General features: G+C 32.1%; 1 protein-coding gene across 10 annotated transcripts in view; it reads left to right on the top strand.

Moving 5' to 3' along the window:
* MIPOL1 (mirror-image polydactyly 1) overlaps positions 1-13387 on the top strand; it is a 326266-nt gene that overhangs the window by 263933 nt on the left and 48946 nt on the right. For all 10 annotated transcript variants that reach the window (XM_067028562.1, XM_067028564.1, XM_067028563.1 and 7 more), the window contains one exon: positions 886-1116. In XM_067028562.1, the coding sequence (XP_066884663.1) occupies positions 886-1116 (231 nt within the window). The remainder of the gene's footprint in view (positions 1-885; positions 1117-13387) is intronic.

The raw sequence follows: 13387 nt of genomic DNA, 5'->3' as shown, positions 1-13387 counted from the left end.
TTTTGTATGCATATACTGAAATGATCTTATTTAATAAAAAAAGAACATCTCCTATGTGGATTTTAAATTTCCCATTATTAAATATTTATATTTTCAAAATGTCTTTATTTAATTGAGTGAGGTTCTTGGTGCCATTTCAAAATAACCTCAGGTGGTAGGTGTAATGACATATCAAAGATCTGACCTTTAGCATTTTAAGATTCTATTTGTCTGCATTTTCTTCTGCATTAATTTAGTCTTAATTTATATGCTGTTTCTCTGTATGAGTTAATGAGTGGATGTATTTGGCATAAGATTCATTAACAAAAAGAAAGTATATCTGAATACATATTATTTCTGTGCAGGTTGACTTGCGATTTTAACTTCATTTATATCTCAATTGTGACAAGTAGAAAATGCTGTGTATAAGGCTGATCAGTATTAGTACAAATCTCATTCATTCTCATTATGTGTTCAGCTGAATAGACCCTGGATCTCCTAAACTGATGCCCATTATCTTACTTCTCACTTCTTTGCAGTCAGCTTATTATATTCTTTTATTTACCTACAGATACTTTATTCTCCAATTCTTTGCTATTCCTTTTAAAGAAAATTGAATATAATATTTACACTGATATAATTAAATTAACATCCTGCAGCATCTTTTTGTATGCTTTGGTAGCAAAGATAATCATTTGTCTGGGTAGCTTTCAGCCTAGAAGCAGAGAAATGGATAATTATCAAGTATAATATTGTGATATAAAAATTATTTTTATTTACCCATTTAAGTTGTCTTTATTGATTTTTAGAAATAGGTATTTCTAACTGGAGATTTTTGTTAAATAGATTATAGGTCAGTCAGCCTACATATTTATGTTTAAATTATTTATTTTTATATTTTCTCAGTTTACACAAATCTTTATCCCAAGAAGAAAATCTGAAGGATCAATTTAACCATACCCTTAGTACCTATGAAGAAGCTTTAAAAAATAGAGAGAACATTGTTTCCATCACTCAACAACAAAATGACGAACTAGCTACCCAACTGCAGCAAGCTCTGACAGATCGAGCAAACATGGAATTAGAGCTTCAGCACACCATAGAGGCCTCCCAAGCAGCCAATGACAAAGTTCAGAAGTAAGTAAAATGATCTTGCATTATTTCAAAAGCATGAAACAAAACAAAACCGAAGCACATTCTTTTGGCAACTAAATAATATATTATTTATGCTGTTAATAGTTTAAGACAAAAGTGGATTGAGCCAAATGAACTTTTTTAGACGGCCTGTTATATCTATATTTGGGGTCAAAAAGTCATTTACTTGGGAATCATGGTTACTATTTAGGGCAAACCGTTTTTATTGAATAATTGATCTTCAGGAGTTCATGGAGGCCATACAATTAAAATCAGTTCTTAGGTAATAGGTAATTAACAAGGGGAAGAGACAGTCAAGTTACCAACTGTACTCATTTAGCTTCACAATAATCCTACTTGAGCTGAAATCATCTATGACCTTGCAATCTGAGACCTCTAGGCACATAGAATCCAGTACAGTGAAATTAATTTTCTTGTGTTGTTCTTCTGAAGTATTCAATACAGCTTTTCACAGTACATGATTATATTTATTTTCAATAATCTTTGCATTTTTATTAAAATTTAAATAAAGCTGCATAATCAGTCAGTCCTTAATGATAGATAGCAAAATATTAAAAAATAACTTATCAGACAAGGAAGTCATTTGTTAATTTATGGGACCTGAACACTGTAGCAGAATTTTCTAAAGCAGCTTTAATGTAATAGAACTTGTCATTTTAACTGAGCCCTTTTTTATGTATTGTTAACAGCATTACATCATTCACACACCTAATTGAATTCGATTTCTAAGACATACCTTCTTCTTTAACAATTTTTTTTTCAGTTTTACAGTATGGAAAAGTAGTGCTAACTTCAAGGTTTCTTACTTCTCACTACTTTTTGTTTGAAAATAAGTCATTTCAAACATTTCCTCAACATCCCTGAAATTATGTCTTGATTACTAACCCAAAATCAGGTAAATATGTAGTCAAGACTGTTTTAAAACAGATTAGGAATTAATCTTTACAGTATATGTACCTTGAAACTTATGATTTATGGTGTTATATTTTTATAGGTTTAAAGATTAAGTTTATATTCAGTCAGAAACTGTATCTGATTATTCACAAAGTATATTAACATTCTAAGAACCCCAAGATAGATATTTAGGTAGATCTCATTTCATTGTAAATTACAAATCAGTAACTTTTGACAGTCAAGATCGGATTTAGCTCTGTTTGCTTAAAGGATACAAATACTTAAAAATTTCAAAGTTTTCTTTACCTGTAATCCTTTAATTTCTATACATAACTAAAATTCCCTAAAACAGTGTTTCCCAGAGAGCAATTAGATTTCTAAAAATATTTGGAAATGTCGTCAACTTTTATATTTTAGATCTCATCAGCTATTGTTATTATTTTTAAAAGAAATAACTTTGTACCCCAAGAAGTAGAAATAACATTTCTCAGATAACGCTTTAAATTAAATAAGTTTAACCTTTTGGAAAACTAACTATATTGTCCTTATTCTTCACGTTTAACAACAGACAAATCAAGACTTTTTAATGGAAATGGCACCAATCCATGGACAGAGTTTAAGTGCAACAATTATGTCATTTACAAGAGTTAAATGTTAATTTTAATTTAAATGTTAACTATTTTATTCTGATTTCTAGCAGTCAGACCTAGATGAAATATTATCAGGCTTTCCATTTCATATTTAATCCACTATATTTCATCTTTAATTGCCCTCAAGTGTGCAGTGTATCTTCATTACAGTTAATGTGGGCATCAGCCTATTTTGTTGGATATAAGATGATAACCTTCCAGGAAGCCAACTGATAAGGCTTTGTTAGATATTAGCAGGTATTAGTATTCTGTTAGGTATTAGTATTCTCCATATAATCTGAAATCACTCTTACTAGCAATTATTTTTGAAGGTCCTTTGAAAATACATCAGTATTCCAGGCAATAATTAAAATTTAAATTAAAAAGGTCCACATTTCCCCTTTTCCCTTCACAACCAAATTCCTTAAATAACTGATCTGTATTCACTACCTCTAGTTTTTCAATTCCCATTTGCTCTTCTACTACTCAGTACACTATGGCTAGCTCTTATACTAAATTGTTCTTCTTAAGATTACCAGTAATTTCCTAATTATTGAATTCAATGGACCATTCCTAATTATACTTTATCATAAAATTTATATATGAGCATGGTAAAATAAGTAAAGATGCTCATATATCTTCAACATGGTAATTTAAAAGCTCAGGCTCTGGATTCAGAATGCATAGGTATGTGAACTAGGACATTTTAAAACACTGCGTTGATGTGGGCAATAGTATGTGGATAGTAATACACCTACTTCATAATGTTGTAAGAATTAGATGAGATAATACGTGTGATGCTTTTAGAACAGTGCGTGTTGCATAGTCCCTCCTTCTCTTGTCATTTCACTCATACTGCACTACCTCATTCTTCAGAAGGGCACTACCTTTTCAGGACTAATGCATTTATATACGTTGGCCTCTCTTCTTGGAACCTTTTGCCCTTTTCCCTCATGAGAAACATATTCATCCTATGAGATTCAGTGCAGCATAAAAGATAGAGACAAGCTTTGCGGTCAAGTCAGACAGACCTGTGTTTGAGTCCCTGCTTTCCTACCTATTACGTGTGAGATTTAGGGCAAATTGCTTAACTCCTGGAAGCAAAAGTTTTTCAGTTAAAAAATTTGGACAGTTATATTGGCTTCACAGGGAGAGTTGATGTGACTTTCCTAGTCCTCAGCAGTTTCAGAACTGTCCTTGTTCCCTCACTGTTTCTTACCATTCACGTTCACTTTGCTATCAGTCCCTGTTGTTTGCTGCCTAAGTATCTCCTGATTCCCTCCACCTCTTCCCTTGTTAATTGCATTAATTCGGGCCTTAATCATTCCTCATGACTATTGAAATAATCATTCCTCTAGACTATTGAAATAATCATAAAATTAGTTTACCTGCCTCTAGCTCTCTCAAGTTTATCTTTCTCACCACCACCAGAGTTAATTTTTCTAAAACAGAAGTCAGGTTATATTATTTCCCCATTTGAAATCTTTCAGGAGCCCTTCAACCCCTACAAGTTAAAGAACTTAGCATCACTGGCCTTCTGCCATTGTTCTAGTGGCATCTCCTCACATGCCCCCTACCACAATATCTCTGCACATGCTATTTCTTCTTCTTAGAACATACTCCTCCCTTTTAGTACCTGGCCAGATTTTTGTTATTCCTTAAATTCCAGTCTAAATGTTACCCCTATGATGCTTCTTTATTTTTTCATTCTTTAATTCTTTTGTAATACTTAGTCCATACCTTTATTAGAGGTCTCAATCATCTAGATGTTATAATTGCTTTGTATATCTACTCTAATCCCTGTAAAATTACTCATCATCAAGCTTTTCCAAGCCATAGACAGTGGTCTATTCCTCTTTGTATCCCCATTGCCTCCAAATACTTGCACAGATGCCTGCTGTAAAGTGGGTGCTCCATAAATGCTTATGAACATATGAACTAGAACAATTTAATAGTTTCATAGAATGACAGAATAAAATAAAAGCAGATCAGGTCAGGAATACACAGGAAAACTTCAGGTGTGCTCTGATGTGCTTTAGGCCCTAGATAAAGTTTTTTTATCCCAGCCAAGTACCTAGAGCTCACAAGTTTCATAGAAGAGTATGGTCACTGGCATCACCACTCCTTCCACTCTCCTCAGAGTTGGGATCTCTTACTTGCTAGTGATCAGCTTTCAACCCTTGTTCTAACCACCAACTTCCATCAAGTTTAATTACATGTAAAAGACCTGAAATCTTCAGTAATAGGACAGAGAGATCATATACTATTTCTAATAATTGTAGAATTTCAAATTTATATTTTATTTCTTTGAGAGTCTAACATTTTTCTTGAATTTTTTAACCTATAAGAGTATACTTGGAAGGGAAAGTTGTACAGAATTACCATCCATAAACAAGCCAATGTTTATAGCAGATAGTCACTTATAAAGTGACTATAAAATGTGGTAAATGCCAGACGTCACTGCCCCAAAATAGCTTCTTGGCCCAGGTATCATAAAGCCTAAAATTTCAACAATGGAAATCCATTCCTTCACGTTAAGCATTACTCTCCTTATGTACATCTCTTTAAAAAATGTGTATGTTTGTGGAAGAAGAGCACATAGTGATTTAGCATTTTAGATGACTCTTTTGCCGATCCTGGATGCGCTTGGTTTTAGAGTTATGTGGAGGCTAAAGAGCAGGTTAAGAGCATGAGAACTTTGTGAGTCCCAGACCATCCATAATTCTCATTTATTAAAGAGAAAACTGATATACCAATCCACTAAATGATGTTTTTTATCATAAGAGGTTATGAAATCTGATTCTTTGTGCTGTACTTTTCCATCTGTCTTTCCATCTACAGATATGCTTCTTCTGGCCTAGAGCAAGTTTCCCAAAGGAATTTTTAAATGTATTTTACTAAATTTAACATGTTTAAGCTACTCATAGTTACTTAAAATAAAAGTATTTACAACCAGACGTATATGGTTAGAAGACCTCTCAAAGATCTAGGTTTTATAATGAAATAACTTTTATCACATATCATCTTAACTGTGGGCCAGATTTACACTGATACTATTCACATTTCCTCATAAAATATAACTATATAATAAATAGATTGGACTAAAAGATGTAAGAAAAAATTGTAAACTTTTAACAAATTTTCAAGAAAAAAAATTCATCAACTATTTAGAATTTTCTTTCTATGCTTTAAAAAAATCAGTTACTTAACATTTGCACGCATTCTAATTTTTAATTGCATAATTAAAATTTCAAAGATCAGCATAAAACACTTCCTTTTGAAATATAGGGCATCCTGTGTCTTTTGAGTGGTATTGACAGAAAGAAAAGAAAAGAAAAGAACATGTAAAGCTAATAAAAAGTCTTTCCTGCCTGTTGGCCAAATACTGATTTCTATGAAGAAGTTGAGATTACAAAGAAATCGTGAATTCTCAGCCTGGTTTCCCTGCTGATGAGTGAAAACTGTCTGTAGTTCTCTTCGAGGTATCAGGGGAGTCGCCATAGTGTCACACAAGGGTCCTTAGTGTAGAGCAAACATACTTTCCACAAACTCAGCTGCTTAATCTGTTTGCAGGTTGAATTATAAAACAGGGTAGACGACTCTGGGTGCTGGGAAGGGGAACAGAGCATTTCCACAGTTTCTTGACTTAAAAAAAAAAAAGCCTGCTATTCTTTTTTTTTTTTTTTAAGCCTACATTTTTCATCAAAAGACTTTACTAAACTTTGTAGTTTTGTTGCTATTTCCAGAATCTGATATTAACCATAATGGTTAATAATTAGTAAAATAATTGTGCTAAAATAGTCTTACATAGTTTAATATGAAAAGCATCAGTGAATTTTTTATATAATTACATTATGTTTTCATTAAAATTGTTCTGCTTCTTGCCAACTTTATCTTGATATTTTTCCTCTAAATTCTTGGTTGTAATACAAGTTGCAAAGCAGTAGTAGATGTATCTGAACACTTTGTAAATACTTGTTGATTGAATCAAAGAAAGCATTTCATAAATTCTCAGCACAAGGTTTAAATCAATATTTAATATAATGTTGAAAGTTGACTTGGATTTATTAGTATTATTAGTAAATGAGAGGATTTAAAATTTTTCTGGAAATTTCTTCAATCTTTTTTATGTTTGAGATTCAAAAAGCTCTGTGAAATATGATACATACCTCAGCAAATAAATCAAAGTTCATTTATTTGTACTAGTTTATGTACAGTTGAACACCCCAGTCAGCTTTGGAAGGCATCTTCTAAATCTAGATCTAATTAGATACAGCTTAATTGTCATTTATATGTGGAGGATGGACTCAGATTCCTCCTAAACAATTGTTGTAAGCATCTAGCATGCTTAATCTTTATTCTTGAACATGATATGTTTTTTAAGAATTTAATGTTCTGGGTTTTTAATCATAACACATGTTTTTAAATTAAATACATATTTAACTTATGAAATACAAGTCTTGTACTCTATCAGACAAGTATGTATTTTATAAAAAATTTAATTCCATTATATATTTGTATAGTGGATCACCTTTCTTATCCATTGAGTACATAAAGTAGGTTTTCTTAGAGCTGCTTTATTATATACAGAGATACCTACCATGTTTGATAGGTGATATAATTATATTCATTTCTTTATAAAAACTAAAGAATTGAGGCTTATACCTTGATCTTCAAGGAATGTCTCACTTTGACATGAAAAAGAAACATAGTTTTAATTGTCTAGCTCATTTCTTTCTACCAGGGAAGAATTAATGTGGGATTATTAAAATTGAGAAATTCCAATGAAGTGGAAAGTGAAGGATCCAGGCTAAAGAAGAAAAGGGATTCTGTAAACCTAAGTATCTGCACTGTCCCTGATTAGTTCCCTTTTGTAGTTAACTTTATGGAGTGAATCATAAAAGCATGAAAGTAGGGACTAAAAAGTTAAATTACAACATGGCTTCTTACATTTGATTTGCTTCTTCATTTCAGAATCTTTCATCCAATAGGTGATCTAGAGTTGGGCTAGTACATATTTCAGCCTACTAAGATAGATAAAACATGTTTCAGATGATCACTATGGAGAGGAATGAGAGAAAAAGAACAAAAGGGTTAAATAAAAGAGAGAGTCAAACAGTTTTGGTTTAAGACTAAATAAAATGCAGGAATTTTTGTTGTTTTTCATTAATCCCAGTGTTACAGTAATTGAAAGTCAGAGATAAGAATTCCTATTATTTTAGGGATATTATAGGACCCACTTAACGATGATCAAGTACACTTTAACTGAAACTTGACAGGCTGAAAAAAATACAGCAGGAGTTCTTATATTGCAGAGACATTCTAATGTGATTTTCACACATGTGAATAAAATGTAAGTTCCTTAGAGTGGTCATATGCTCTAACCAGTACCCTTTTCCTTGCTTCTGTTCTTAACTAGTTAAAAGCCTTCTTAACTGTTTAAACCTTGCTTCCAGGGTACTTCTGTGAAGATAGGAGAACTATCTTACCTGAAAATAGTTTTAGAATTGATAAAAATGAGATATATAAAGTGATTTGAACTTCCTAGGAAAGGTAACAATAACACTAACCACTAGTGTACTTTAGAATACTGCTGTTGTAGTAAAGGAAAAATGGAAGCTATTGTAGAAATTAGATTTTTAGAAGTTTTCATCATTCCTGCCTGGATGTTGCTCAACCTCATTGATAACTCACTGGGAATGTCCTCTTTTGCTTTCTCTATTCTTAAACACACAGATGAATGGATATAATATATCTATCTGTTGATATAGAAAATATCTGCATATTTATATAAATCAGGGTCTGAGTTTTTTTTAATGAATTGTCAGTATTCTCATCTAAAATCTGATGTACACTTCCTTACTAGGTATAGGTTTTATTCCCAAAATAGAACTGAAAAATCTAAATTGAACCCCAAAACAAGTAGAAATATAAATTTTACTTGGATTCTAAGACTCCATGTTTGATTATTTCTCCCCATTATTGCATGTTTGACTGTATCCCCCCACTAAGGGATTTTTCCCAAATGTACATTTGGCCCTCTAAATATAGAATGAAAGAATCTTGTTTATTTCAGGGTAACTCTGTCTGATAGTGAAATCATAAACAATGTCCACACATAAACTTCATTCTTGATCATTTACATTTAAAGAGAAAAAAATCATTCTATAGCAATATGAATGATTAAATCCATTCATATATAGCTTAAATCCATCTTCTTTCTTTCTTATATTGTTATATATTCCTGAACAACGCAACAGAAAGTTTTTTTCCTTCAGTTCTTAACCTAAGTATAAAGAAAAGAATAGTTTTGCTACTACAGATTATTACTTCATCAGGTATTTCTATAGAAAGACTAACTAAAAGTGAAAACTATAAATAGTATTTTAGAACTTTCTAAACTTAAGTAATTTTAATTTTTTAAATTGCTCTGGCATTTGTAGCATACAAACTAACAGTTCTTGGAACATCATCATCATTTGACTTTTTCCTTCACATACACAGTATCCTAAAAGCATAATGAAAGTATATGTTCTTTCTCTTTATGTTACCATTTGACAAGCTACATAATGGTAAAAATAACATATAAACATATTTAAAATCTTGAAACATCTTATTCCGTAATTTAAAATAATCTGCCTTCTGAACTATGTGTATTTCACATCAGTCTTCCAAGAAGTTCTCTACTACTGACTATAGGGCCTAATCTTTCCCAGAATGATGGGAAGTAGCACAGTTCAAGAACAAGAATGAATCTCTGTATAATCACACCACAATGTGAGGTGACCCTAAGACAGAGAACTGACCAGATACACATATGGGTTTTAAGAAGACTTTCTGATGCTCTTTTTAACACAGCTGTGAGAAGAATGTGGCTAAGGCCCAATAGTCATTCTTGAGTAGAGCTGGCAAAGGAAACCATGAGGAGAAGAGAATTTAACACATGGGTGTAAGAGAGTACGGCTTCATTGATGCGATCTGAGGGGAATGCCTAATGACTGAAAGAATCAAACTTGGCAATGAAAACACAAAGCTCTTTTCATCAATTCAAACGCAGACTCTAAAGCTGCAGATGGTCACCTCCAGCCTTGTCTATTCAGTGTGAGGTTTTATAAAATGGCACTTTGGTGAATACTAATAGATCAAAACAAAGATTTAATAACGTAAAGATGTGGTGTTCATTTTTAAATGAGTATACAGGTCAGTGTCTCAGAAAAGGATAAAAAGAGTACCTTTTATATGTGGGTCTAAAGTCTTTTTGTTATTTTTCAACTTCAAAAATAAATGACAAACGTACAGATTGTGTTTTATGGAAAACAGTTTACATTATGAAAAAGAGACCAAATTCAGAGTTTATATTTACACTCATTGATTTCACAGCTTTTGTTTGAGGACTCTCAATTTATAACATCTGTTAATGTTTTCGTGAAGCTTACTTGATAGGACAAATATATGTTGCCATTCTCAAAGATGAATCAATCTAATTAAAAATTTAGGCCAAAATATTTTATAATTGGAATAGAATATTTTCTTGCCTTTTTTAGAAAATGCAAAGACACATTGTTGAGTACAAAGGAAGCCTTTGAGCTTCAATGCAATCTTGAAATTACATTTTTGGTACTTTGCATTTGATTTTCTAAGATTTTATAAATTCATACAAATTGTATATATATTCAAAAGTAATTCATTATATTCAACTTGTTACTTTTGCTTACATAACTGAATCTTACTTTAAATTAAAATATGGGGTATTTTTCCAGAATAAATTTTATTATTAGACTTGGATAGCACTTTATAGTTTATAAAATTCTTCAGCTAAACCCAAATAAATTAAGCTTTATTTTCCAAAATAAGCTTAAAATATGAACATGACTTATTAAGAGCTTTCATTATTTCTACTATATGTGAAGTAAGTATAATGAATAAGTCTGTATTCCTAATACTTTAATAAGTGACACAAACATATAATAAAATACTAGAGTTGATAGTTAAAAAGGAGATACCTTAGTATCTAATAGAAATACCAGTAAACTAACAGACCCTTGCCTGTCATTAACTGGGTGTGTACAAGTTATTAAATTGTGTTTCTTCTCAGTTTCCTCATCAAGAAGATGGAGCTGATAGACTTGCCCTATCTACTTCAAAGCATGTCTGTGCAGATCAAACAAGATGCAAGTGCATAAAAGTGCTTTGAAAAATATAATACACTCTATAAATGCAAGCTATCGACTGAAGAATATCCTCTACTTGTAATATACATTTTAGATAAAAAGTTATAATTACCTCTTTGGAACCAGAAATAGTAAGTTAGAAAAATAATATTTTAGCCTCAGAGACATAATGTAAGTGTCATGTAACTTTGGAAAAAGTGATTTTCCACATAGATCTTGGAAACTGGAAGTAAAGAGGATTCTGTACGTTCTCACACATTACTAGTGAGAATGCAAAATGGTAAAAATCCCTATGGAGGAGAATTTGATGGTATCTAACAAAATTACATTTATCCTTTGACTAAAGAAAATCACTTTTAGGAATCCCTCCTGAATATGAAACAATGTAAGAATTACAGTATTACTTTTTTTTTTTTTTTTTTTTGGTGATACGCGGGCCTCTCACTGTTGTGGCCTCTCGTGTTGCGGAGCACAGGCTCCGGACGCGCAGGCTCAGCGGCCATGGCTCACGGGCCCAGCCTCTCCACGGCATGTGGGATCTCCCCGGACCGGGGCACGAACCCGTGTCGCCTGCATTAGCAGGCGGACTCCCAACCACTGCGCCACCAGGGAGATTCTTATAGAGAGAAAATAATTAACTCAAATATCTTTTGACTATCAGACTGAATATACATCAATAGTGGCATATATTCTAAGGACAAAAAGAAATGCAAAGTAATCTTAAACTTTGCTCAGTCGGTGTATTCATACTTAGTTGTACTACTGATTATTAAAATTTTGAAACTATTTTCTATATATTGTTGGATTGAGGAAATATGTAAATAAATATTATTAGGAGCCAAGATTTTCACTGTAAAATAGATGACATTAGAAAAAAGCAACTGTAATATTCAGTTTGAATTGAAGCTATCAATATGAATTCATGCTTTTAAAAATGTATATTTTTCCTTAGCTCTATTCATTGAAAAGGCCTTAGAAGGAAGGGATACACCTAACACCCAGATTTTAGTTTCTGAATACATTTCCTATTAAAGGGTACCAAAGCTCCTAGGTTTGGAGCATGGAAACTACAGTGAGTCTGGATTATCATTTTGTGCCAGAAAGCAAGAAAGTACTCAGAGACTAATAAAGTCATGTAGAAAGGGCACAGGAGCAGCTTGACAAAGTTCACATAGACCAAATTTGGGATAATGTATGCTTCAAAAGAAGAACTGTATTTGACCATAGAATCCTTAATTGTTACATCTAGGGTTTATAAAGATACTTAAAAAAAAAGATGGAAAGGAAGAATCTCTTTTGTAAAGGAGAACAGCAGTTAACAAGTACAGATAGAATAATAGAATTAGAAAATCACCACCTTGTAACCCCCACTGTAATTAATTCAAGCAAAGACCATTCATCAGCCATGTAATGAGTTAAAAGAAGCTACTTTGGCACTAAAGTCAGTCAGTCTAGTTTGGGGAAACTTACTTAGCATATACCAGAGTTCAGAGCTTAAAAATCAGAGAGGGCTTAGACATGGGGATTTAAGATGTCAGGTGCCTTCAAACAATATTTAGGGATTTATTATTAAAATTTACTTTAGAAATTTTTCTTACTCAAATATTCTGTGCTTATGTAAATGATAGAAGATAGACCTAAATCATTCAACCTTTTATCAAAATTCATCTTTTAAAGAAACTCACTATAATATAAAGAAGTTTTGCCTTAGAGATTTTATCAATATTAGACTAGGATACTGATCCTTTATTTAAATTTTGATATTTTGTTTATCATGGAGTTTTTGTGTTAATTTTGATTTTTTTTGAATATTGCATTTAAATACTTTTCCTGATAATGAGATTTTTTACACCTCTTTAAATTGTTCATCTGAATTGAGTACCCCATTCACCTACCCTAGATGTAGTGCTGAATACTCTACAGAATATGAAAAAGACACTCTAAGAGGGGACTTCTAGTTTACCCTCATTCAAAAGTAAGAACAACTTACTGAGTTACCCTAGTGTGTATGATTTATACTGAATGGTGTTTCATGTTCAGAAATGTTAGTCATATAATGGAGCTGAACAGCTGTGGTTCTTCCGACCCTATGGAAATTGACCAGGTTTTTAATTATATACTGTCCAGAAAATCTACCACTGTCTGAATTTCTGTTTCTTACTTTATGGTCATTACCTGCACCAGTTTTGTCAATTGTTGCTTTGTCTTTATTTCAGTCATCTGAGTAGCTGGGTTATTGTACCTATCTACAGTAGGATCGTGATTGTATTCTAGACCCTAAGTGTTGATTTCAATTTGAGAATATATGGTATTTATGAATCAAAGGTAAATCAGATAGAGAAAATTACTGTGATGATTCCAGCTTAATAAGTTGAATATTACTTTTACTTTGTAGGCCCCCGGCTTAGTCTAAAGTTTGAAGGTTCCTTGATATATTATCTCTACTAGTCTCCCAAAGGGTGTTGCCAGTCTTTTGAATTAAACTTGAATAAGGTTGATTTGTATTCCCTGTTAATCAAAATTTGAAATGTTGACATTAGAAAATTTCATTCAGTGCTA

Source organism: Kogia breviceps, chromosome 3 (genome assembly GCF_026419965.1).
Source record: "Kogia breviceps isolate mKogBre1 chromosome 3, mKogBre1 haplotype 1, whole genome shotgun sequence".
In the NCBI taxonomy this organism is placed as follows: domain Eukaryota; kingdom Metazoa; phylum Chordata; class Mammalia; order Artiodactyla; family Physeteridae; genus Kogia; species Kogia breviceps.
The sequence above is the reverse complement of the archived record's forward strand: the minus strand, read 5'-3'. Positions and strand labels throughout refer to the sequence as shown.